The sequence below is a fragment of the Lissotriton helveticus genome, chromosome 5_1 (genome assembly GCF_964261635.1).
Source record: "Lissotriton helveticus chromosome 5_1, aLisHel1.1, whole genome shotgun sequence".
Taxonomy (NCBI): Eukaryota; Metazoa; Chordata; class Amphibia; order Caudata; family Salamandridae; genus Lissotriton; species Lissotriton helveticus.
The window spans coordinates 1117827461-1117852745 of record NC_136065.1 but is presented as its reverse complement, the minus strand read 5'-3'; the positions used below and the strand labels follow the sequence as shown (position 1 = coordinate 1117852745).

The following is a 25285-nucleotide window of genomic DNA, read 5'->3' as shown; positions in this document are numbered from 1 at the left end:
CCAGCGAATGTCTAACATAATATCTATGTCAAAAATATCGATGTAAAAAATATCGAAGTCCTATCTACATTATGGTAAGTACAGAAAAATATATAGAGAAAAAATATCATCAAAAATATCGTTGTTAAAAATATCGTTTTTTTAAAATGTTTTAAAATAATGTAAAATTAAATAAATAATACATATAATTAAAATAAACAGTTTTAAATGTTTAAAATTTATAAGTAATACATATAGGGGTCGATTGCGATTTGGGGAAAAAATTGCCCATACGATTCGTATCCGGAGCCCTCTCCGTATGAATCGTGAACATGCCATACGAACCAACGAGTACGATCCGGACCGGGGTATGAGGACTCGATTCGTACGGTCCACGTCAGGTAAGGGCGATTCGTACGGGAAAAGCACACATTCACATACACACCGAGCAGTGCGTACACCCCATGATCGCAGGGGTACGGTGCATACCCCTGCGATCATGGAGTGTGCGCACCGTACCCCGCAATCACAGGGTGTACGCACCGTACACCCAGCGAACATGGGATACGGTGTGTACACCCTGCGATTGCGGGGTACGGTGCATACACCTCATGATCTCAGGGGTATGCACCATACCCCATCAATCATGGGGTGTACACACCGTACCCGGGGGGGCCGTTCAGTACCTGTTTCGAGGCGAACTCTGCTTCTATGGATGTTTTCGGCTCCCATAGAAAAAGAGTTGTACGGTGCGTACCCAACATGAATCGTACTTGCCAGACGCGAGCCGTACGGACGTGGCTTACAGCGGATTCCGAGGGAGATTCGTACGGGGATTTTATTCGTACGGACTCTGTACGATTCGTACGGAGTCCTGCTCCTGGTACGAATCGTACTTCGTGGTACATTCGGGGGACGTTGCAGGTTATGATTCGTACATGAAAAACGCTCCGTACAGCCATTCGGAGTGGTTTTTCCCGAATCGGAATTGACCACATAATGTAAAAGAAATAAACATATACATATAAAATATAATATATATATATACTTAATAATATTTACAATTAATTACTCTAATAACTTATACATTGTTAAAAAACATTTTATAAATGATAAATACATAAATATCAAAACTATATTTAACAAATCATAAAAAAATATATATATTATACACTACATTAACTATAGCAGTAAATATTGGATAGACTAGGGGTAAAAATTACTATTCCAACTCCAGAGAGTGCAACAGTAGGGAAAGTGTTGGACAGCGGAGGGGTTAACATTACTATTCCAACTCCAGAGGGTGCAACAGTAGGGAAAATGTTGGATAGCATAGGGGTTACATTTACTATTCCAGCTCCAGAGAGTGCAACAATAGGGAAAGTGTTGGATTGCGTAGGGGTAAAAATTACTATTCCAACTCCAGAGGGTGCAACAGTAAAGAAAGTGTTGGATAGCGTAGGGGTTAAAATTACTATTCCAACTCCAGAGGGTGCAATAGTAGGGAAAGTGATGGATAGCTTATGGGTTAAAATTACTATTCCAACTGCAAAGGGTGCAACAGTAGGGAAAATGTTGGATAGCATAGGGTTTAAAATTACTATTCCAGCTCCAGAGGGTGCAACAGTAGGGAAAATGTTGGATAGCGTAGTGGTTAAAATTACTGTTTCAACTCCAGAGGGTGCAACAGTAGGGAAAGTGATGGATAGCGTATGGGTTAAAATTACTATTCCAACCCCAGAGGGTGCAACAGTAGGGAAAATGTTGGATAGCATAGGGTTTAAAATTACTATTTCAGCTCCAGAAGGTGCAACAAGAGGGAAAGTGTTGGATAGTGTAGGGGTAAAAAATTACTATTCCAACTCCAGAGGGTGCAACAGTAGGGAAAGTGTTGGATGACATAGGGGTTAAAATTACTATTCCAACTCCAGAGGGTGCAACAGAAGGGAAAGTGTTGGATAGCATACGGGTAAAAATTACTAGTCCAACTCCAGAGGGTGCAACAATAGGGAAAGTGTTGGATTGCGTAGGGGTTAACATAACTTACTAATAATTAAATATATTTTTTGTAAAAAATAATAATTTAAATATTAAATTACAATCAATTAATTAACAATACCCATAAATATTTTTTTAAATAATTACCAATTAATAATTAACAATTAAATTGATGATAAATACAATTAAATAATAATTCTTAAAAACGTATTACCAAATAATAATACAATAAAAAACAATTTTCAAAGCCAAAAAACAATAATTAGTCAAAAACATTTAGCAATTAATAATTAATTAACAATACATTATTGATAAGTACCAATAAATTATAAATAATCAAATTTAATTACAATTAATAATTAATGAACAATATATTAATTTTCCAACCCCAAAAAATATTAATTATTACAAAGTTATTACCAATTAATAATTAATTAACAATTAATTAATTATCAATACTCAACACTAAAATAAATAATTACCTAATAGATATATAGATCTGGTCAATTACGCCGACGACACCCAACTGGTGTTTTCCAGGAATGCATGCGTCGAGTCTCTGGCTGGCTCAAAGTAAACTCTTTGCAATTTATTGGGGGGAAAACTGAGGTGGTATACTGCTCGGCTGCCAAAATGTTACAGCGTTTACCGTGCGAGTTCAGACTTACCCCAGAGGATGACCCCCTGACCCCAGTTAAAACTGTTCACAACCTGGGTGTCCTGGTTGATGAAGATCTTCAAATACTATCACAGGCTAATAAAACGATCAGTACATGCTTTGCCTTGTTAAAAGCGCTGTGCCAGATCCTTCCTCTGCTGCCTAATGGGGCCAGACCACTGGTGATGAGGAGTATAATTCTGAGAAGGCTGGACTACTGTAACTCCCTGTATTTGGGAGCTCCACAATATATCCTGCGTGGTTTGCAAAGAGTCCAGTCTATAGCTGCAAAGCTGGCACTTAACAGACAACACAGCTCATCTACTACACTGGCCCTTAGAGATCTCCACTGCCTGCCCATTAGGGACAGGGTCAGCTTTAAATCCCTATGCAGAGTCTACAGAGTAGTGCATAGTACGGGCCCTCTTTCTATGCAAGAGAGATTAATCTGGTACAGGCCCACCAGACTTCTCCTTTCCTCTAACGCAAATCTAGTAATGACTACCAGATTCAAGAAATCTCGGATGGGAGGCAGGACTTTTGGCACAGTAGCATCACGCCTTTGGAAGTAGCTACCTCAAAGCATTAGACAAGCTAGCTCTTTGCTTTCTTTAGAAAGTGCCTGAACACTTGGCTATATCCCAGAAATTAGAGTAATACCTTCCACTAACAATCAGGCCCGTCTCTATTGAGTCCATCTGTTAAGGTTACAGGGCCAGGATACCCGTAGGGTGACAGTCTGCGCTATATAAGAACGACAATACAATACAATAACAATTCAATTAATTCCCACCCTAATGCCCTTTAACCTCACAACACACTTCATTAATAAATGAATTCACTTAATATATTTACCAATTAAAAAAATGAATTACCAATTAATCAATTTATAAAAACTAATTACCAATTAATAAAAATTAATTACCATTTAATAATTATTTAACAAAAAATGTATTATCAATACCAATAAATAAAAATACAATTAAAATAATTCCCACCCTATGCATCTATAAACCCACAACCACAACCCGCTACAGAACTAAAATGCAAAATTTATTTAAACACATTTACTAATTCCTGAAAAAAAAACGAATTTACTATAATTAAATTACTTCCCACCCTGTTCGACTATTAACCCACAACCCGCTACGATACTAAAACGCATAATTTACTTAAAGAAATTAATACTAACTTCTAAAAATGTAATACATATATAATAAAACTAGTACAATAATTAACAAAAATTATAAAAGCAAACATATAAAATACATATTAACATACATAACACTAATATAAATATCGATATTAGTAACATCAATATTTTTGCTATCGATATTACTAACTTCGATATTAACAAAAACAATATTTCTTACCTTCAGGTCGATATTCTTGTCGTCGATATTCTTGATTTCAGTATTATTTCTGTCCATACAAAATTTACAGCTCTATATTCTTGTAGGTCGAAATAAGAAACTTGATATTTAGACTGTTTGCCGTCTCCAACGATGCTCGCTGCACTTCCCCAGAGCACGCAGTGCCCCAGACATGGTGTGGGTGTGCTGGGCGGGCAGCTCTGGTGTTCCTGTGCTGCTGCAGTCTGACTGCCTGTCGGAGGGGGAGGTAGGGTGGAGGGTCTCGGCAGTTCATCCCCATCTCTGATTCCACAGCTCCGTTCCCTTACCTTGGGGCCAGGGCCTTTCTCTGCTGGCCGCTGTGCACGCCTCAGACTTCAGCAACAACGACCCATTTGTTACAGTGTAGGTAGCCTCTTTTCGCAGACAATGGGACACTGTATCACCAAGCCACCATACCCAGGTCCAGTCCCACCTAGGTGGGACCCTGGTACAGGAAAGCAGCCCACGGTGTTGCAGGGAGCTGTGGGAGGTGAATATTTTATCTGGATTTTAGCGGGCCTACACGGAGCTCGTTACTGTGCGTCTGTCCAGGCCGCCATCTTAGCCATGCCCCTGGTTTGTGTCCTTGATGCCTCCAAGCAGGAATTGTCAGTCTTCATGTGGTTCTGAGCCTATTTGCACTTGGGGCAACCCCTCCATTACCTGCTCGAAATTTGGGGCACTAGAGTAGAAACATGATTCAGATAAGAGCAGGCATTTAGTAAGATGTACAATGGTAGGTTTGCTCTTTAAATATCTCTAGGATTGTCTCTCCTTCCCGTAAGCTACTTTCATGCTCTCTATTGAACCCAAAGGGTGTGGATCGGGGAAATACTGGAGTTCTGATCTATTTAGTGTCTCTGATATACAACAGTACTTATGAAAAAAAGCAGAGCAGCATCAAAATGAAGCCTTGGTGAAATACTCATACTTTCCTTTGCAGAAATTATGCAAAATTCCCCAAAATGGTGTGGAATTATATGAAAGGTCCCGGATTGTGTGCTTTTTCTAAGAGCAAAATGTGTTCTTGTGTCCATTTTAGACTTGAAAACCAGCATATACAAATCGAAAAGTAAGTAGGATACAGATGTGTGGATATCAGTGTGAAAAGTAGCACAAACTGGAAGGTGTTTGTATGGGTAAATTCCTCTAGCGGAGACTGGGTAAGCCGCAAATTCATTGAAAAAGAAAAAATCCATTTGATAAGTATCAGTACTCGTACAATGAATCAAATGGAATTTTGACACCTCTAGTAGGGGTAACAATGCCTTTTTACTGAATGCAGGAAAGGACCAGTGATTTCCTCAGCACAAGTTTTACAATAATGAGAGGATATGAGTAATCAAATGAAACAAATCTAAAAACGTTGTCCTGATAAATTTTAAGAAGTTTTTTAAGAGCATTTCTGTACAGTTTGTGCATGTGTGAGGTTCAAATTTTAATCCAGAATAACACTGGTGTTGTATAAAATATCTGCCCAATGGCATTATGGCAAAGGCTGAAGGAAGTTCAAGGAGCCATTGTCTACTTTAACAATGGGATGCCTCTATCAAGAGGTGCAAATCCCACCTCATTCTATCTCATACAACTTAAGATCTATGAAATGTGGGAATGAATCCTTTAATGTATGGCCTTAGCCTACTGCCAATATGATTGTAGTATACATTTAGCAGCTTATTCCGCTCTACATTGTTCTGCTAAGAATGGGAATTGATCATTCAAACAGAACCAGCTCCCTGTGGGCACCTATAATGGCCCCCTTTACTTTCTTGCTCCACTGCGCGACCACAACAGTGAAACACTCTTGAGCAATAGAGCGATATTGCCGAAAAACTCATTTTCAGTTTTAAATAAACTTTAAGTCTTTACTAGCACCACATAGTGGGTTCATGAAAGATTTGTGCGGCTTAATACATAGAAATCGACATTAATTGAACGTATTTTATTGATTGCAGGTGTGTGCATCATAACTTGTGCATTATAGCAGAACTGTATGAATTGTTACATGAAATTTGACAACCTAATGTTGAACTGCTGATCTGCTGATAAGAATTTAAACTGACGTTGTAATTGAGAACCACATAAGATTATACTTTGATGTGATGACTGTGGCTTGCATTATTTTTGCAGATCTTTGAAGAAGAGCACAGTGTCTTGTACCTGGATCAAGGTGGAGTCTTGGTGGCCATGAAGCACACTTCTCTACCCATAAGGCACTTATGGTAATGTCCAAGCCCACAGTTAGATTATATTTAGCACTGTTATTCCTAAGGACATTTGCAGTTTAGTGTAGTTGTTAGAAGGGACGGTTTGATCTTTAACAAATGCCTCGAGTTGTCACCTATGCATTTATACTTTTGACCTACCAAGATAAGCAGGAACAAATTGACATGAAAGACAAACGCAGGTGAAGCAGTGTATGGTTCTGGTAAGTGTCACGAGTCCAATTTATTTTGAAATTTTGGCAAAATTTAGCAAAATGACACATATTTAGGAAAAATGAAAATCTGCCATTTTGCACTATGCATCATTGCATCAATTTTTGGCACGAGGATGCATTTAAACAAAAGCACAACGCATCCGTGTTCGAGAGGTAAATGTTTACAGTGAATTGCTCATTTGGGGTACATTTCACAAGAAGTGGCATAATGGCATGATTTCAAGAATTTCATGTAACACGCATAATGCGAAATTCCCTCAATTAGGTGAACCCCTCCACATAAAATGTCAATTCAACCCCTGCCTAGTATATACACTTATATAATGAAAATCTAGAAAGATTGCAAAAGAGCGCAAATGGATGAATGAACTAATATACCTTCAAAACGCTTGTTTAACAGTGCAGTTCCATTTTACAAATGTTTAAGCATGGTTCAATCCATCTATTTCATTACAAGTAAGGTAATTTAATGTCACATGCAAGGAAGTTCTTCAAGTCAACACCTTATGTGTAAAGCCAGGACCAAACTGGAGAATCAAAAGCAGCCCTGGCAAAAGTCCTGAAACCATTCTGATCCTTTTGCCTCCTTGCGCTTCTCTTTCTTTCCACCCATCAATGTTGTTTCTCTCCTTCTCTCCCCACCCTCTCGAATCACTTTCTTTCTTCCCCATCCCTCTATCTTGAAGCCCTCCTTCGCCCGCTGCAATTAACCTTAGGAAGCTGGAAAAAGTGACAGAGGTGGGAATAGCGGCCCCCGGTTTTCAATACTAACCTCCAAAGGCTCCCACCCACTGGGGAAATGCGGAGTGGAAGAAAGGCCTGTCTAGCCTTGTGTGAAGGGCTACATTTTTCTTTCAACACTACAGGGATATCTATAGGTATGTTGGCACTGTAGCAATTGCTTTCCCCATCCAAAGCAGACAGTTCCCAACAGGGGTTTGCAGCAGCTAATCAAGTCAATGCATCTCTGTATTCCAGAATTAATTGAGTCAAGAATGAAATACTGGTGAAAACCAGAAGCAGCCAGGAGCGTTCAGAAGGTAAAGTTGTAGAGTGATTCCAATGGCGTAACAAAGGTCCCTGCAGTGCTAGGGAGCCTGAGTTCCAACGGGGGCCCCTCAACACAGTACTCTGTCTGGAAAACTTCCTAGCGCGTCCGCAGTGGGGGGCCTCGATGTACTTTGCAGGGGAGCCCCCTTAAGTTTCGTTACACCACTGAGTGAGTCCTAAATTCTACTGGCACTTTTTTTCTTCTACATGGGTCTATTCACTAGGGAGAGGATTTCTTGCATGGTGGTCATCTGTGAAAGTGTGTCAACTAATGACAAAAGTGGGTTGTGGCTAAAGCACCTGGGAGGTAATGCAAAATGTCCCCTGTCTTTGACAGCATATTATTTGGATTGGCTCAATTGATGAATAATATTTAGAAAAGTGGCAATTTTTTGTTACATTTCATTGTACGCTGGAATATGCAAAATGTGCAATAGCTCACGTTGAAGAACAGAATTGTTAATGATTGGCTTGCTAGTTAGTTAGTAGTGACCTCAGAGAGCATGAGGGAAGCTGCAGTTATATTTTGCTTGAGTTTCTGAAGCGGGAATGAAAAAATTGGTCCGTGACTCCTTTAAGGAGAACTCAATTCCAATCTATCTAGTTTGTGTTGCATGCACATTCAACACTAGTATTTAATACCATGTGGAGAGACCACTACGTTCCATGGAGTCAAGAATGTATTTCACAAGCATACAATGAATATGAAACAAGAGCTCTGGAAAAAATCAATAAAATGCTGTTTATTCCATATACTATAATTAAATCACAATTTATGTATTTGATACAAAGTTGCATGAACCAGAAGGAAGGGGGAATGGGTGTGCCCGTGATGGGTAGGTGTAGGTGAAAGTCACTGGTTGGAGAGTACAAAATTCAAATAATTTTGCCTTAAAGGAGTCACGGACCAATTTTCTCATTCCCGCATTGTATCCAGGTCTGGTGATGATTTTTGGGTTACCCCATCATTTGTAATGAGTTTCTGAAGCAGCACATTAAGCCAATACTTGTACTTTTACTTCTTGGTCAATATAATCTCCCCAATACACAGGTGAGGGTCCAAAGCAAGACCACTCAGTTGGGAAACAAGACAAACAGTGTAGCTCACAAAAATAAAACTGCACGTACAAAAATCAGCCAATACCGCCTGGTTTTGTTTTTGTGTTAGAGTATGTACAAATTCTCCAGCCATATTTATTACACTTCATGAGCACAAATGAAAGTTCCACTGTTATCTTCATTGACAGTCATTTTTACAATATATACAAAATTGTGTGGTCTTAGGTCTTGACTAATAAATAAAATCTTCTACCAAAAATTCTCACATTCCATAAAGAGTCATGATTGATCACCCCTCAGGCCCTTGTGACATCGTCTAATTCATTTGACTTGTGCCCTGGTAAATTCTGTAGGTCCCTCCACAAGCTGTCCTATACAAGACAGGTTCACCTGCTCTCTCATCACAGAAAGAGCTAGGGCCAGCATGGAAAGTGATCCACCAAACCAACCATGCCAGAGCAACACAATAAAGGGATCTCTCACAGGCATTCATTCAGAGATGGGACTGGGCAACCAAACCTTTCCATAGTCTCATGGCGCAGCCATCACCCCGCATCCCTAGGGACACATAATTAGATACTCTGTAGGACTATGGTCAATTGCTGCAGTGGACACCACCATCCCTTCAATAATGACCGTGGCACCCCTCTATAACTCCTCTCTCACCACAGGCATGATTGACTTTCCAAACAACCATGTCTCCCCCCCGCCCCCTCCAGGTTCTGCAACCTAATGCTCAACCTAATGCTGTATGAATTCCTGTTTGCTTAAACTATCAAGTTCAACACAAACAGCTTGCTAACCTGAGAGGACAGAAACCCCATCCTTGTGAAATTGCACCCCCACCCCATGAAGGCAACCAAGGGAAAATGTCTTTAGTCATGCTGTGTTGTGCAGTCATTTCATCTTGCTGTTCATACACCTGAATGATTCACTGAAGTCCCTTGAGGAACGTCCTAGCTTCCAGATCCCCCCTCGGAAATATGTGGGACCATACTATGAGGAGCCTGGACATCTCTTATTCAACTATGCAATTTCAACCATTACGTTCTCTAACAGGGTCCTTCTGCCTAATGTAGCCACATTTTTAAAGCTGATATGAAGAATGATGAGTGTCAGCAGCTGCTTGCAATCTACTCTTTGAGCAGGGGTAGACTATCCAAACGAAGACCACCCCTAGCAGCCCAGTGGGACTGAAGACCTGTGTCTGTTGCCTATCTGCTTAAATGATGATGGGTCAATAAAACTTCAATTGTCACACAAAGGAATGACCAAGAACCTATACACTGGCAGTAGCCATGTGTCACATGCAAACATCTGGAGGATGAAAACCTTACCATTGCCTAACCATTTGTGTGAGAGCTACTATACCTATATCATGTTGAGATGCACAAAGGGTTTATAGCAGTCTGACTTTCACCTGCCAATCCTCTTGACCACCTCAGTGTTAAGACCTGCTCCTATCATAGATTTTGCTGCACCTATCCTAAAGGAATGTGCACTGAATTACCCTGGCTGTCCTCCGCATAAAGATCTTTGTGCAAAACCTGGGTGAACTGGTACTTTGCGAATGCCCGTGGCATGGATCAATATTGAAGCAGATGCCATGTGAGGGCGTATCTGCAAGAATGTGTATACTGCAGACACCGAACACCCTGAAAAACTACCTGCAAGAATGTGTATACTGCAGACACCGAACACCCTGAAAAACTACCTGCTTTCCTCAGAATTACTTGATCCTCTTTTCCCAGCTAGTCTGTCTTTGAGCTCAATATGGTGACAACTAAATAATTCTAAAGCCAGGAGATATGACTGAGTAAAATTCCCTCATGAATTTCTTACTTGGACCTTGCGATGATATCAGAGACCCTAAAGGCCCCATGAAATACGACAGAAAATACTTCAGTAAACAGCATTACTGCATAGCCTTACCAGCATACTTTGTGCAAGACCCTTATGAACTATCCCAGCTTATCCTCATCAGTGGGACATTTGCAGTCTGTGATTGACCCTTCCAAACACTCTCATCCCTTCAGGGATTGATTAATCAAAAAGGAATGTGAATGGTCCAAGTCTTCCCTCAGTTTTTCAAAGAACACAATCGCCGCTATGTGCGCCCTAGCAAAAGCTGCAGAACTACCCTGAACCCGCATGTCTCCCAAATACCCCAGCCAATTATTTAAAGAGAACTGCACCTGGGGATTGGCTGTGCAGTATCACATGTAGCAATAAAAGGTCCATTCATATGCTCTTGTGGTCTTAGGTGGGAGGCTGGCTGAAATGAAAGCAGGGATAGTTAGGTTCCAAGGTTCCACAGATGTCCCGGGGAGTGTGTGGGTTCTGACTCTGCCTGTGGATGGAAAGACCAGGAACCATTCAACTAGAGATAACATAACATATCAACTGCCGGCACATGCTTTACTTAAAACAGAATGTTATTCTTCAGCCAAATCAAGACCAACTCTTTTAACACTGTTAGACCTAGTAGAGTGGTTTACCCTGCCTTTTTTGCCTCTGGCCTCCTGTTTGGATGACTTCACTTTTGCTGGGTTTAGTATTCTGGGCACTTTTCCGCTGCTAACCAGTACTAACATGCATGTGCTCTTCCCTGAAAACACTGTAACATTGGCATATCCACAATTGGCATATTTAATTTCTTTATAAGTCCCTGATAAGGTGCAATACATGTGCCGCCTACTCAAGTAGCCCTTTAAATATGTTTCAGGCCTGCCATTGCAGAGCCTGTGTGCACCGTTTTAAACTGCTATTTTGACTTTGCACATTAACCCTCTTGCCAGGCCCAAACTATAATTTTTTTTTTTTTTTTTTTTTATAAACAAGTTTATTGGGTTTTTCCACCAAAAAAACCAGAGCATCAACATATAAGACACTTTGATATGGACCCATGAGAGAACCTGGGCCGATCATCCATAGGATACTTTAACATAAGAAAAACCCCTGTTCCCATCCATCCCACCCCACACATATCAGTTCATTAAACCCAACCATTTGCTGCATATACAGTTGTATTTGGCAGGACACCCTCTCGCTTCGTACACAGACTTTTCATGGGTGGCACACCAATCTACTCCCCATCTATTTATTTACTTAATTTAAAGAATTTTATATAGCGCTGGCTAGACCCGTAGGTATCAGAGAGCTTTACATAAGGTCAGCATAGTTACAACAACAATAATAACAATCACACGTTACATCAAATATATGAGGCACATTAACGGGAGAGAAGGACAGACCAGTAGAGAGGGAAGGGGGAGAGGGGGAAGGGGGAGAGGGGGAGTGAGAAGGGAGAGGACGAGGGGGGAGACGGAATAAGAGAAAGAGGTAAAGTCAGTCCAAAAACCGAATGGGTGGGTGACGGCCAGGGAGGTAGTCCAAGGCCAGTCTCCCCTATAGCTCCGCAAGGAAGCTCCAACGAGTATCAGTCAGACAGGTGGGTAGAAAGGAGACAAGGCAAAAGCAGAACGGCAGAAATACGATGACGTGGAGGGTGGGCGAGACAGGGAGAAGGGGACAAACTGTGCCCAAGGTCCGGCTGGGCAGGTGAAGGTCAGGGGGTGAACCAAGTCCGATCTCCTCATTAGCTGAAAAGAGCAGCTCAATTGGTCGTCAGACATAATGTTCGGACTCTATTGTCAGGAGAGAGGTCATGTGTACTCCGGGATTGTCAGAGTACTGCGGGGGGAGCCATGGTCCGAAATAATTCTAGAAGTCCTCTTGAGGTCAGGCACAGTCCTGGAAGGGTTGAGTGAGTAAAAGTTCAGCAAGGGGGAAGAAGTCACGATTGTCGGCCATGTTGGGGGTCAGGCATCCTGGGACCCTTTTCCAAACCGAAAGTGTGCCGAGTACAACAGAGCTTTGTAGGGAGTGAAGGGTCAGACTCCCATTAGTTCTTAAAAAGGGCACACGATCTCCCCCGGTGCCCCTAGGCACTCGAGGGGTAGCGCAGACCCTGAAAGGGTGCTGGGATACATCTCCCATTAAGGTGGGCAGCGCGGTGGGAGCTAACATTTTGCCTCGCGCAGGTGGGGAAAGGGTGGACCGCTCACCTCGATCCTTGGCAACAGGTGCCTCTGGGCAAACTATACAGCATGTCCGCTATGGCCGAGGGATGCTTTTCAAATGCAGCGGATGGGCCATACCGCTCCGATACTTTTAAAAGCGGGTCACTTCCATCCCAGGCACCATCTTGAGGCAATATCGCCGGGCAAGTCTTTTGCCGATATCCCGGCGTTGCAGCTTCCGGTTGGAACAGCGGCCACAGCGGCAGACGCTCCCAACCTTCTGATGTGAGGAGATGGCTCAATCAGCTGTTTAAGTGGGGTTTAAGCACCTCGCTGGTTGTTGAACGTAGGGCTTCAACGGAGCAGAAGCTCCGAGCAGCCATGATGGATCCTGGCTTCTCCTCCTGTCTATATTTTACAATTCAGGGGCCTGTCTGAGTTTTCCATGCCACCGCAATGTCTCTTTCCGCCAACAGTGTGACCATTCCCAGGAACAGCTTATTGGTACGGAAGCCATCCAGCCCATCCATCACTCCCAGGAGAAGATCAAGGGGGCTGAGGGGAACCGTCCAGACCAGAATGCCACTCCTCTCAGCTACAATTGATGCCCAATTCTGGGAGAGGGGGACACAGGACCAGACCATATGGTAAGTCTGCTGCTCTGTCACACACCAAGGGCATCGCAGCAATGGGAGGAGCCCAGCTTTAAACAGCCACGTAGGAGTAAGATATGCACCATGAGGGTAGTAAATTTAAATGAGGAGGAGCCCAGCCGAAATAGTTAGTACCCTGGGGGCCATCATTGCATCTCTCCAGTCCTACTCCTCTAGGGGGCCAACACATTGCTCCCAGCGGGTTCTGAGGGGGTCCAGGGTAGACCGTTTTTTAGGTCTCGGCTAGTAACGCGCTGAAAGCGCGTTCTCGCCAGAGAACTATAGTCAGCGTCTCAGCAGTCTGAGAACTCCGAAGTGAGACAAGACCTGGCCGCGCGCAGCGTTTCCCCATAGGATAACGTTGTGCGCGCGGCCAGGTCTTGTCTCCACAGCTTGCATGGCAGGCCGGATTGCGACGCGTGCCTCTCTGGAATGCAGGGGGAGTCTGCAGAGAGGCGGGCAGCGCTGATAAAAGCTTCGCTGAGCGGCCCCCTCCTTCCTGTTGCTGGAGCTGCTCTGTTTTGTTCTTGGATGCATGTGGGTTTTATAGTCAGAATATGTGGTGTACGCGGAATACCATGTCTAAAAACCTGTGTGCCGCCACCGGATCCATCATGTGCATCTTTAAATGCGCAAGCTCGTACAAACTGTGCTAGTAAATGCTCCGAAGCCTAGAATAAGTGGGGGGGGGGGGGGGGGTATTGTCGTCTGGCTTTAAGCCTTCCATAAAAATCAACTGTAAAAAGGCGTAATTTGAAAACCTCAAAACATTGCACAACGTCAGGGAGAGTTTGCACAAGCGGCCTGCATATCTGAATTAGGCGCTGCATTAGTTTTCCAGCACGTCCCAAAATATGGACACAGCCTGCTTTCAAACTTCCAAGTGCTGCCCCCTGCCGGTCACTCACGTCTCCTCCACATCTGCAAGTGCAGTCGGCTTCCTTTGTTCATTAACACCTCTCCAGTTGACATTACGACTTCAGAAACAAATACGCTTTTGGCACTGATACACTTACACACGCTGTCCCCTCCGCCCCTATCTTGGCTGCAAGGACTGCATTCTGCATGCGGAAAGCAAAACAGGGTGATTCCTAGCACGTCTAGTGAGTATCTCTGAACGGGATCTCCGCGGCCCACCACACACGTCACCGAAGCAGGGCCACAGGGCCAAACACACAGCAGCATTGGTAGGGAGGCAATTAGTTAAAAGCATTTAAATAGTTACAGCAGCAATGGGCCATGCCGAGAATGTTCCAGAATTACATGTCAGCTAACACAAGTTAATACATGTCAAGGAGAAGTTCGTGTTTACATGACTAAATAAGATGTTTCTTTTAGTAAGTCTGCAACTGTTTGAGACAAAATGAGCAGATTGGATTTCACCTCAGATTTAAAAGAGATCGCCACGTTTCACATCCGAGGGGCACAACAAACAACACACAGGTCTCTAGCTTGAAATCAGGGGTCGCCTCCGAGGCACCGGGAACAATAATTTGGGGGCTATGACGTGGGACTTTGACAGCCTGGCTCGGGGCACTTTCAAATACATGGGAGGGAAACATTGAGAAACGAGTGAGAGAAATCTCCATCAAACATGTCAGGGATATCTGGTGTGCGAAGTGAGAGGACACATGAATGATTTGTAAGGGTAGTGATGGTTGAGAAGTGAGGGAACATTTCAGGGGCAAGAAAGGGAAACTGAGGGCTTGCGAGTAACCCTGGGCGAAGCACTACGCTACGCTCGCGGAGTTTGCGAAGTTTTCGCAACTTCGCACTATGCGAGCTGCACGTAGCACAGTGCGAACATGCGAAGTGCAGTGTAGCGTAGTGCAGCGGTCATTTTTTGCTTGTTCGCGGTCCTGAACGTCATGTTCGCGACCGCGAGCAGAGCAAGCAAAATGACATCCCGGCGAGATTCTCAACGCGAGGAGGTCATGTTTCTCATTGTGAGTGGTTGCGCATGCTCGCGACCGCTCTCAATGAGAAACTACCTGTTCGCGTTGAGAAAGCTGCCGCTCGAGTAATAATCTACTCGAGCAGCAGAAAACTACAGCTCGCACTGTGCAAGATGCCGTTTTCAATGCTTGCACAGTGCCGGATGCTTGTCCGCACTGTGCAATCATTGAAAACGCATCTTGCACAGTGCGAACATGCTACTACGCAGCTCGCGTAGTGCTATGTGAAGTTCGCATAGTGCGAAGTGCACTTCGCGTAGCTTCGCGTAGCGCTACTTCGCAAACTACGCCCACCCTTACTTGTGAGGAGAAACTTAGGGAAGTGAGGGGAGCATAAGCATAACAAGACTTGTGGACCAAACCTTAGCATACAAGTGATGTAAATCTAAAAAGTCAGGTACAGAAAACGTAAACGAAAGTGCGACATACATAATAATAGTCTTCGCTTCGAAGCCCTGCACAATGGTGCCGGGCTTTCCACAGCACGTCACCAGAGCACAAAGCGCCCTCCAAGCCCCAAAGGAGAAGCCGAGATCTAGTGGTTTCATAGCGATGACAGAAGCGGATAGCCCGGGCTACCCAAGGATGAGATGAAGATAAGCGTGTCCCCTCAGCCATGAATATGGTAAGAGGGTGAACATGATGAGTCCAGCCTGTTCCACAGCACCTTCCTCGTCTGTGTGTGATTCTTCTTTTTCCCGTGCCAAGGACATGCACTGGCTTTGATGTCAGAGTCCAATGCCATCCCACATCTGGCCACCCTTGCTCTATGGGTCCTTTCCTTGCCCTTAGTGCCCACCACTGACTAGTTCGTGCCACCCTCTCTTCGCCACCCCACCTCTGGCCACCCTTGCTCCAAGTGCCCTTTCCTCTTACTCCCCACCACCGACTAGCATAGTTTTTTTTATCGTGCGTTAAAGCTGTAAATGTATATTTATAAATAAGTGTGCCCCTCTTGTATAGATCTGTTCCGCTCTGTTTTCTGTTTGCGGTAAATCGATAGAAATTGTCCAATTGTATAAAAGGATGAAGTTGTTTGGCGTCATCTGAGAGTCCAGCTTCTTCACGGCTAGGAAAGGGTGAAAAATTGACTTCTTGTTGCCACTTTTTTTTCTTCTTGATCTGCAAAACCTCTGCTAATCTTCTCCCCTTCCCGGCTGCCGGTCTTTTGTTCCCTGAGAATGGAGCTAAAGCGTTTTTCTCTCCCACCAGAGGCAAGCAGGGGAACCCCTCACGCGCTGGGGTGGGCTTCACAGCTTTCATTGCACCGCTCTTACCAGAGACCCGTCCACGAGAGGCGGATATGAGTGCGTCCATGGAAATACACACATTTGTAGTTAGTAAGATATAATTGATTATAAGGACTGATGGTTACATGTTTTACTTGGAGGCTTCTGCTGTTAGAAAACTCTTAGACGAGTACAGTTATGGCATTGCATATTCTTGTAAATCGGCCGTAGTTTTATATTTTAAAAACCGTAAGTTCGAAACAGTTCTTTTATTTGTATTGTTGCATTGGTACTTAAATGCGTTTGTTGGAATTCTTAAAAATAATTAAGAACATATTACACTATGATTACGACTAACTGTACGCTTACCTATGGGTGATATTCTAAAGAAGTGTACATTTCCCACTGGCGGCATCAATTCAAAAGAGGTGTGCATTTTTACTGGCGACATACATTTTTCCCCTTTACTTCCTAAGGAAATGTTAATGCTTCCTGAATTTGTTTAGCAGCAGGCTTATTTGAAATAAGATTTCTCCACTCCCAAAAATATCTGGAATTTCGATATACTCATGTAGCGTTCCCACATGGTTTTCCAAGGAGACATTTTTTTGCGCGACATATTACCATTTTGTATATCTGCCCCCCCTGTATTTTAATCTTGTTTCTTACATTTGAATAGTATTCTTCAAGCTTGTGTTCACAATAGTGGACATTTCTTGATGTGACATTGACATTTGCGGGATTGTGTTTCATGTAGCGAGTTATTAATCTTAAAAAAAAATCAAGTCAGCAGCTTTTCGGATTATTTCTCAGGAATCCTGTTCACTACAGTACATCCAGTCCACTTGTTCGCTCCAAGCGTGCTCTTGTTTTAAAGTGCTGCACTTCTGCCTCACTGCCTGACCACGCTCCTTTGCAGTCATGGGTTCTGTATTGGATCATCACTTGCTTGCATTATTGATCACACCAAAGCATATTTTTAGTGGGTGCAGAGTGAGTGTAGCGTGAGTTGAGAGTGAGGGTGACTGCAGAGTGAGTGCAGAGTGAGTGTGACTGTAGAGTGACTGCAGAGTGAGTGCAGAGTGAGTGTGACTGCAGAGTGAGTGCAGAGTGAGTGTGACTGCAGTGTGACTGCAGTGTGAGTGCAGAGTGAGTGTGAGTGCAGAGTGAGTGCGAGTGCAGAGTGAGTGCAGAGTGAGTGTGAGTGCAGAGTGAGTGTGACTGCAAAGTGAGTGCAGAGTGAGTGCAGAGTGAGTGCAGTGTGAGTGCATTGTGAGTATACCAATTGCAAATAAAAATAAAATGAATGCAAAGCATTGTCATTTACAATGCCAGTAACTCAAACTTTAATGCTGCGAGACATATTGCATTGTAAATGCTTGTTTGTTTATCAAGAATTTGTACCTCTGGGATATTCCACCCTTCCCCAGACTTCCCATAAGGAGTTTCGCCTTAAGTGGGCTAAATTCTGGGAATGTTGTGTGGTTAGGGATATGGGTGATAGGGCGTGCCGCAGATGGATGTACTTGTAGAACTGGGAAGCGTGCAGGGCGTATGTTTGCTGTAGTGTTTGGAAGGAGACCATGTGTTCGTCTTGCCACACATCTTCCAGGTGGGTGATACCAATCAAGTCCCATTTCTGGAAACCCTTTAGTGCTCTGACCTCCCTAAACTAGGTTCCTCGCCATGGGGCATCTGTTGTGTGAGTTTGGCATCCCATTAAGTGTGAGTGCAGAGTGAGTGCAGAGTGAGTGTGAGTGCAGAGTGAGTGTGACTGCAAAGTGAGTGCAGAGTGAGTGCAGAGTGAGTGCAGTGTGAGTGCATTGTGAGTATACCAATTGCAAATAAAAATAAAATGAATGCAAAGCATTGTCATTTACAATGCCAGTAACTCAAACTTTAATGCTGCGAGACCTATTGCATTGTAAATGCTTGTTTGTTTATCAAGAATTTGTACCTCTGGGATATTCCACCCTTCCCCAGACTTCCCATAAGGAGTTTCGCCTTAAGTGGGCTAAATTCTGGGAATGTTGTGTGGTTAGGGATATGGGTGATAGGGCGTGCCGCAGATGGATGTACTTGTAGAATTAAGTGTGACGCAGTACAGACCACCATGAAAGGAAGACCGTTCGAGTGATTGGTGGCAAAGTGTAAGGTATGAGATCCCCATATAACATAGCTTGAACCTGGGCGAATCTGAGGCCCTCTAACTCCAGCCAATAGGCCGGGTCTGACCATCTCCTGTTAAACCCATCATGGTTTACCCAAGAGGTGTTTGGCCAGTTTAAACCCATCATTGATTACCAAGAGGTGTGTGGCCAGGTAGTACAAAATGGGGTTTGTGAGTCCCATTCCACCGTAATATGGGGGCCGGTGACAGTGTGCAAGGGCCAGACGCAATCATGAGCCGCCCCAGAAGAAAGTGGTGATTAATTTATCCAACCCATGGAACCAGCTGCGGGTGAGGTGAAGCAGGAGATTTTGGAGCACGTATAGGAGGCGGGGCATGACCATCATTTTGAATATGGCAACCCATCTGAGGGGGTTCAGTGGAAGAGATTGCAAACGACATAGGTCTTGTTTAATACGTTTGAACAGCGGACCAATATTAAGGGACCAGATCAGCTCCAGGAGAAGGGCCAAACATATACCAAGGAACTTAAAGGAAAGTCTCTTCAGGGGAATGTTTGTTTTCCAAACCACACATTCCTGCGAAGTGCGAAGAGGCACTAGTTTGGATTTAGCTGGGTTAAAGGGAAGACCCGACACTCTGCCAAAAGATTGAAGGATCTGGAGGCATTGCGGTCCCGATCGGGCAGGCTCAGCCAGGAAGAGCAGGACATCGTCTGTGTACAGGGTGATTTTGTCCTCGTGGGAGCCATGCATCGCTATTCCAGCATTTGGTTGTCAGCCCTGATGAGGCAGGCCAAAGGCTCTATTACGAGAGCGAAGAAGAGGGGGAGAACTGGCAACCTTGTCCGGGCCCGCTCCTGAAGGTGAAGGCATCCGATAGACCCCTGTTCACAAGGACCCTAGCCCACGGGCCAGAGTAGAAGACTCCGACCAATTCACGGTTCCGGGGGCCGAAGTCGGCCCTTTCCAGGATGTCGCTCAGGTAACACCAGTTAACCGTATCAAAAGCCCTCTCAAAGTCCAGTAGAAGCAAGGCTAGGTACGGACTGAGGAGATGCCGGTGAGCAAGAGCTGTGTGGAGCCACCTAAGGCAGTGTTGCATGCTGCGCTGTGCCATGAAGCCACACTGGTCAGGGTGAATTAGAGTGTGGATGGTCTGCTTCAAACGGGTAGTCGGAACCGGAACACAGATCTTAATCTCAGAGTTAATTAATGAGATCGGGCAATAGATGGGGCATGTCTCTGAGGAAGGATCTGATCTGCCTTGGGTATGACCACGATGATGGCTGTATCTGTATCAGGGGAGAAGGCGCCCTTTTCTAGAACCTCGCCTTACAGGGCATAAAGCTGAGGGATAAGGATTTCCGATATGCCGCATAGTACTCTGCAGGGAGACCATCCGGACCAGGAGTTTTGTGGGCAGCCAGTTATGAGATCGCGTCTCCAATCTCTTCAGCTGTGATATGTTCATCGAAAGTCTTAGCGTCTCTTTCTGGGAGTCACGGAAAGGGAACACCTCACAGAAAGAGGAAGCAGGTCAGCGAATGTGAGTGATCTGCTGAATAAAGATTTGTATAATACTTCATGAAGCTCTCTGCAATTTCAGTGGTGGCCCGGTGGATCTGCCCGGTGGGGTCTCGAATTTCAGAAACTATCCGGTTAGCCAGAGGGTGAGTGGCGAGCCAGTGGAGCAATTTGCCATTTTTGTCCCCCAGTCCGTACACCCAGGGCGCCGAAGACCTCCAAATCACTTTTGCCAATTCCAGGGAGACCGTCCTAATCCTCTCCCGTATTAAGTGGAGCTGCCCCTGTTCCGCCTCTCCACTCTCCTGGGTCATACTCATTTCCAGGTGAAGGGTCTTGGCCTCAAGTTGAGAAAGATGATCTTCGTGGGTCTGTCGTTTACGCTCGAGAAGTCCCTTGGCGTACCCACGGACTGTGGCCCTGCCCATCTCCCACAATGTGCCCTGTAACTGGACTGTGCCCTCATTAGTGCACAATTAGTGTTTCAGTTCCTTCTCTATCCCTCGCCTGTACTCTGGGTCCTGGAGGAACCATGCATTTAGCCTCCATATGGGGCGCTGAGTACTAATGAGTTAGGATTTCATTAAAGTTGGGGAAGAATGTAGTGTTCCACTAATCCCCACGATGCAGGGTGTGCCGAGAGACACACCCAGGGCTGGATTGGCCACACAAACCAGCTCTGGTAATTCTGGTGGACCAGCCCCGGGTGGGGGAGTGGCGGTGCTAGCAACAAGCAGTACTGCTTTAGCACTGCTGCTATTTTTGTTACATACAGGGGACCGATATTGCAGCACTGCTGCAAAACCAGCCCCAGTAACAAACCGACACCCACCACTTGAAAACCAGCCCCCATCCTTCGGCCCACTGGGAAAACACCTGGTGCCTGCTACGGCCAATCCGGCCCTGGACACACCAACGGGCCGCCCTAAGTGGTTGAGCCCAGTGAGACGTGGAAACCAAGTTTAGGCAGTAACGTAGTGGCCCCATACACTATATGACCTGTGTGAGTGTCCTCGTTATTACTAGGCCTTATCTGCCATCGTGCCTATGAGACACTCCAAAGGTCAACACGACATGGGCAACCGTTCAGGGGCCCCCATTGAGCCCATTCTGATGGGGGCGGTGCAGGGTGCATCATTTTGCATTACGGCCCTCTACCCCAAGCTCCCAATAAATATTGTTGAATATTAACGACTCTCTCGTCCATCAGGAATGCAATCATCATTCTTGTATGTTGGGACAGTACAGAGTTCTCGCTGTATGCAACAAGAACAGTTTGCGTGGCAAACAAAGAAAAGGACTGCGCGGTTACATTATGGGCCTGAGTAAACAGCAGGTAAAGCCTATTCAATCAAATGTACTTGTTTCCGTCGTAGATGTTTTTAAAGCTTACAGTATCACCTTTTACATTCTCGTAATGTTCTTTCGAAAGAACCGTATGGTCTTAATTAAAATGTCAGCTCGAAACCAAGAGGAATTATGCTTCAAAAATAGCAGTATTTTATTCGGGCAGCGAACATAGGCTGCTCTCGCTCCAAGTGAGCCAGGAAACCGAATGCTTCCAGCCTCGATTGATGTACGCGAAAATTGCGATATGTTTTTGTGTGTTGCCTAGTCATGCCTGGCTGTCTGCTGACATGGGAAGTTGCCTCTGCTCCAAACGAGCTCTGCCGTCTAATGGCATTGGCACTACAATGGAAGTCTCGGGAGAAAGAAAAGGTGTCTCCGGGGCTCCTGTGCGCTGTGAAAATTAATCTGATACCTCATATGAAAACAGCCTCTGCAGGGCGTCCGCACTCTGTGGCGCAGCGATATCTTTTGTTTTAATATTCATTAAGTTACTGGGGAAACTTGTCCAGGCAGCCCCTCTTTCTGACTTCCCACCATTAGCTGTATGTGTGGTATAACAGTTAGTAAATATATGCGGAATTACCTTACGTGAACGGTTAACATATGTGCGATATCTGCATCTTTGTGCTGCCTTACGCCGTATGGCTTCCTAGCCGAGTGGGCACAGTCATTCAGATTATATGATCAGTCAGTTCCCGGTCTCTTTTGTGCAATGCGCGTAAATATTGTTCGAAATCCATTCAAATGCAGTCCGGTTTATTCTCGCGTATTTAGCTCCTTCAAAATACAAGTAGGCGTTTTACGACCCTCCGGTGTCGACGCAATGCAGGGTGAGGTCAGACGTGCAGTAAAAGTGCCACCATCCATGAGAACAGCAGGCGAGTGCCCCCTGCTGGGTATCGTTTGGCTCTCATAAGCCAGGTGCTGATTTGCGACATCTCACCCCACCACACACAGTCCTCATCCTGCATGGTTCAGGGAGGACATTTTAATGGACACGTTTCAAGACCCAATACAGAGAAATGTAAGTCATTTGATTTCTACCCCTACGGAAGAGGAAGAAAATAAATCCTTCACACAGCGCCACGAGGCTGGAGATTGAATTGCTTACATTTCAAAGGTGTTTCTTTTTGACCGTTTTTCAAACCCCAAAGTCCCAATGAAACCAGGCAGCTACAAAAGGCAGATGGTTTCCTCACTGTAGCATTTTATCTCCAGCAATAGTCTCCATGTACAGTGGCATATATTTATCCCCACTGTTTATGGTGAGATTATTTAGCAGGACACCACAGAGCACCACTCCCCCATTCATTTGGGAAAACAAAAGCCCAGACCATCCAGTTAATTATCCTGCGATGGACAAAGAAAAGACCAGATCACCCAGCTAATTATCTAGAGGTGGACAAAAGGCCAGACCGCACAGTTAGCTATCCTGAGATGGAAATCCCTGACTGCAATACAGCCAGACATATGCACCAACCAAATGTTTTGGCAGAGTAAAAGAAATATTTCAAAACACCATGTTGCTGATTAGGGATAATTGTATAGAACTTAAAATTATAACTGAAGGTTTATTATAACACATGATTCAAAGTTTGGCCTTTAAAATTTTCCTTAGATTACACTAATGTCATCAAACTAAGCCCAAAGGCATATTTGTATCTTTGTTCTGGTTCTTTCCACCAGCTGTCATTGTAGAATAGTGCTTTTGGTTGCCATGACATGCAAAACATTGGGCTTTATTTACAGTTGGAGGAATGTGAGACATCTAGGAAAAGGATGGACGTCCTGTTGACAATATTAAAAGTGCAGCAATATCAATAGCATTCTAAGCACGCACACAGGACCCCCTCCACTTTTTGACTGAAGGCCTGCATACACCAAACTGCAAATAATATCTGTTAGACCTGGCACCATTGGCGTGGGTCTCCCTTCTGTATTTTGCTGTTGCCTCCTGTGTTTTTGCTATGTTTTTGCTGGACTAGATGTTTTGAGCACTTTGCCACTGCTATTCAGTGCCAAAATGCAAGTGCTCCCTATTGTAAATTGTTGTAATGGATTAGTGACTCCATGATTGGCTATTTGATGTAGTTGTCAGATCCTAGTACAGTGCACCATGTGTGCCCAGGGCCTGTACATTAGATGCTGCTGGTGGGCTTGCAGCACTGGTTAGGCCACACACAGAAGCAGCTTGTAAAATATGGCTCAGGCCTGCCATTGCAGAGCCTGTGTGCAGTCTGGGACTGCCATGTCGACTTGGCAAGGGCACACACTTGCGAGTCCCTAAACCTTCCCTTTTCTACATATTAGTCACCCTAAGGTAGGCCCAAGGTACCCCCATGGGCAGGGTGCATTGCATGTAAAAGGTAGGACATGCCCTGATGTGTGTGGCATGTCCTGAGACGTGAATTGCAGCCAATTTCGTTTTTCACTATTGCAAGGCTACCTGTTCCCATTGCTTAGACTGGGCAGTTTGATTATAACATCTTATAATCCTAACTGACCCAGGGAATAAGGTTGAAATTCGAGTTTAGTATGCCTGAACTCAGAATGTTAAAATACATCTTTTAGTGAGGGTTATTTTTACATTCTGTGTTTGAAAATATCACTTTTAGAAAGTAGGTATTTTCTTGCCTACCATCCAGTATGCCTCTGCTAGTTTTGTGTATTTCATGTCTGTTTTGTGAGTGACAAGGGGCGGGAGAGGGCCTTGGCTCCAGCAATCTGATGGGTCAGGTCTGGGCTGAAAAGGACCTGCATTGAATAGAGAGTAGGGGGCGGAGAATTCCTTTCACTGACCTGAGCCTTCATAGAATGGAGAATAGAGGGAGGAGATTTCCATTCAGCTACCTGGGCCAGGTCTGCTTTCAAATAATGCTGTCTCCTCCTCCTGCCAGGAAGCTGCACCCAGGAGGACAGAACTGGTTTTGACTAGGTACATACACTCTCTGCCTTCAGAGAACAAAGGATTTTGCAGTATAAATATTGGGGCCCAGAACTTTAGGTCACTTCTGGGAATCAAGACAAACCCTTTGCCAAGGAGAGAAACCATGGAAGCTGAAGGAGGACACTGCCCCTGTGTTGTTTGCTGTTTGGGGTTGGCCTGCAGTGGTTACTTATTGCCAAGAAAGGAGAAACGGATCTTTGTGTGTACTTTACTGTCTTGATGAAGATCTCCAAGGGCTTGAAATTGAGCTTGCCTCCTGTTCTGATGTCTCATTCACACAAAGACTTCACCCCTTCTGTCTGCCTGCATCTAGGACTGCTGTTTTAGCTGCTACAGAAGAGAAATGCTACACCGTCGCCAGCGAGCGTCGCCGTAATCTGCACAGAAGCCGTGAGTGCCGCTCCGACTTTCGAGGTAGACCCGACGCTGGTCTCCATGCCACATCGACGCCACTGAGCGACTCCGTAACCTGCCCAAAGCCGTGAGCGCTGCTCCAACTTGCGACGTGGGCCCGACGCCTGCTTCTGTGCTGCATCGACTCCGAAGCGGATTTCATCATCAGGGAAACAAACCAAGATGTGGGTGACTCCCCGAATCCCTCGACATTGCGCCATAGTAAGGAACAGTGGTTTCGGCGCCATCATGATGTCATCTCCTGACTCAGTAAGAAACCGTCGTCTCACCTCCCCTGCTCTGCAGTAAGGAAACGAGGCTGCACCTCCACTGGGGTCGTAAGGAGTTTAAAGCCGCACAGCGCCAAAGTAGCCGCACCTCCCCGATGCCGTGAAGTATCTTTGTTTTCATCAATTCCAAGGTACTGTTCTTTTTGTGTCTGCTTGACTCTGGGCCAGATGCCGGGTACCTCGCTGTCGGCGCCGTATTTTGGGATTTTTT

General features: G+C 44.8%; 1 protein-coding gene across 1 annotated transcript in view; it reads left to right on the top strand.

Moving 5' to 3' along the window:
- The window catches only part of LOC144752596 (VPS10 domain-containing receptor SorCS1-like), a 1975184-nt gene that overhangs the window by 1303096 nt on the left and 646803 nt on the right, over positions 1-25285 (top strand). Inside the window, exon 13 of the mRNA XM_078640477.1 lies at positions 6160-6251. Within this exon, the coding sequence (XP_078496603.1) occupies positions 6160-6251 (92 nt within the window). The remainder of the gene's footprint in view (positions 1-6159; positions 6252-25285) is intronic.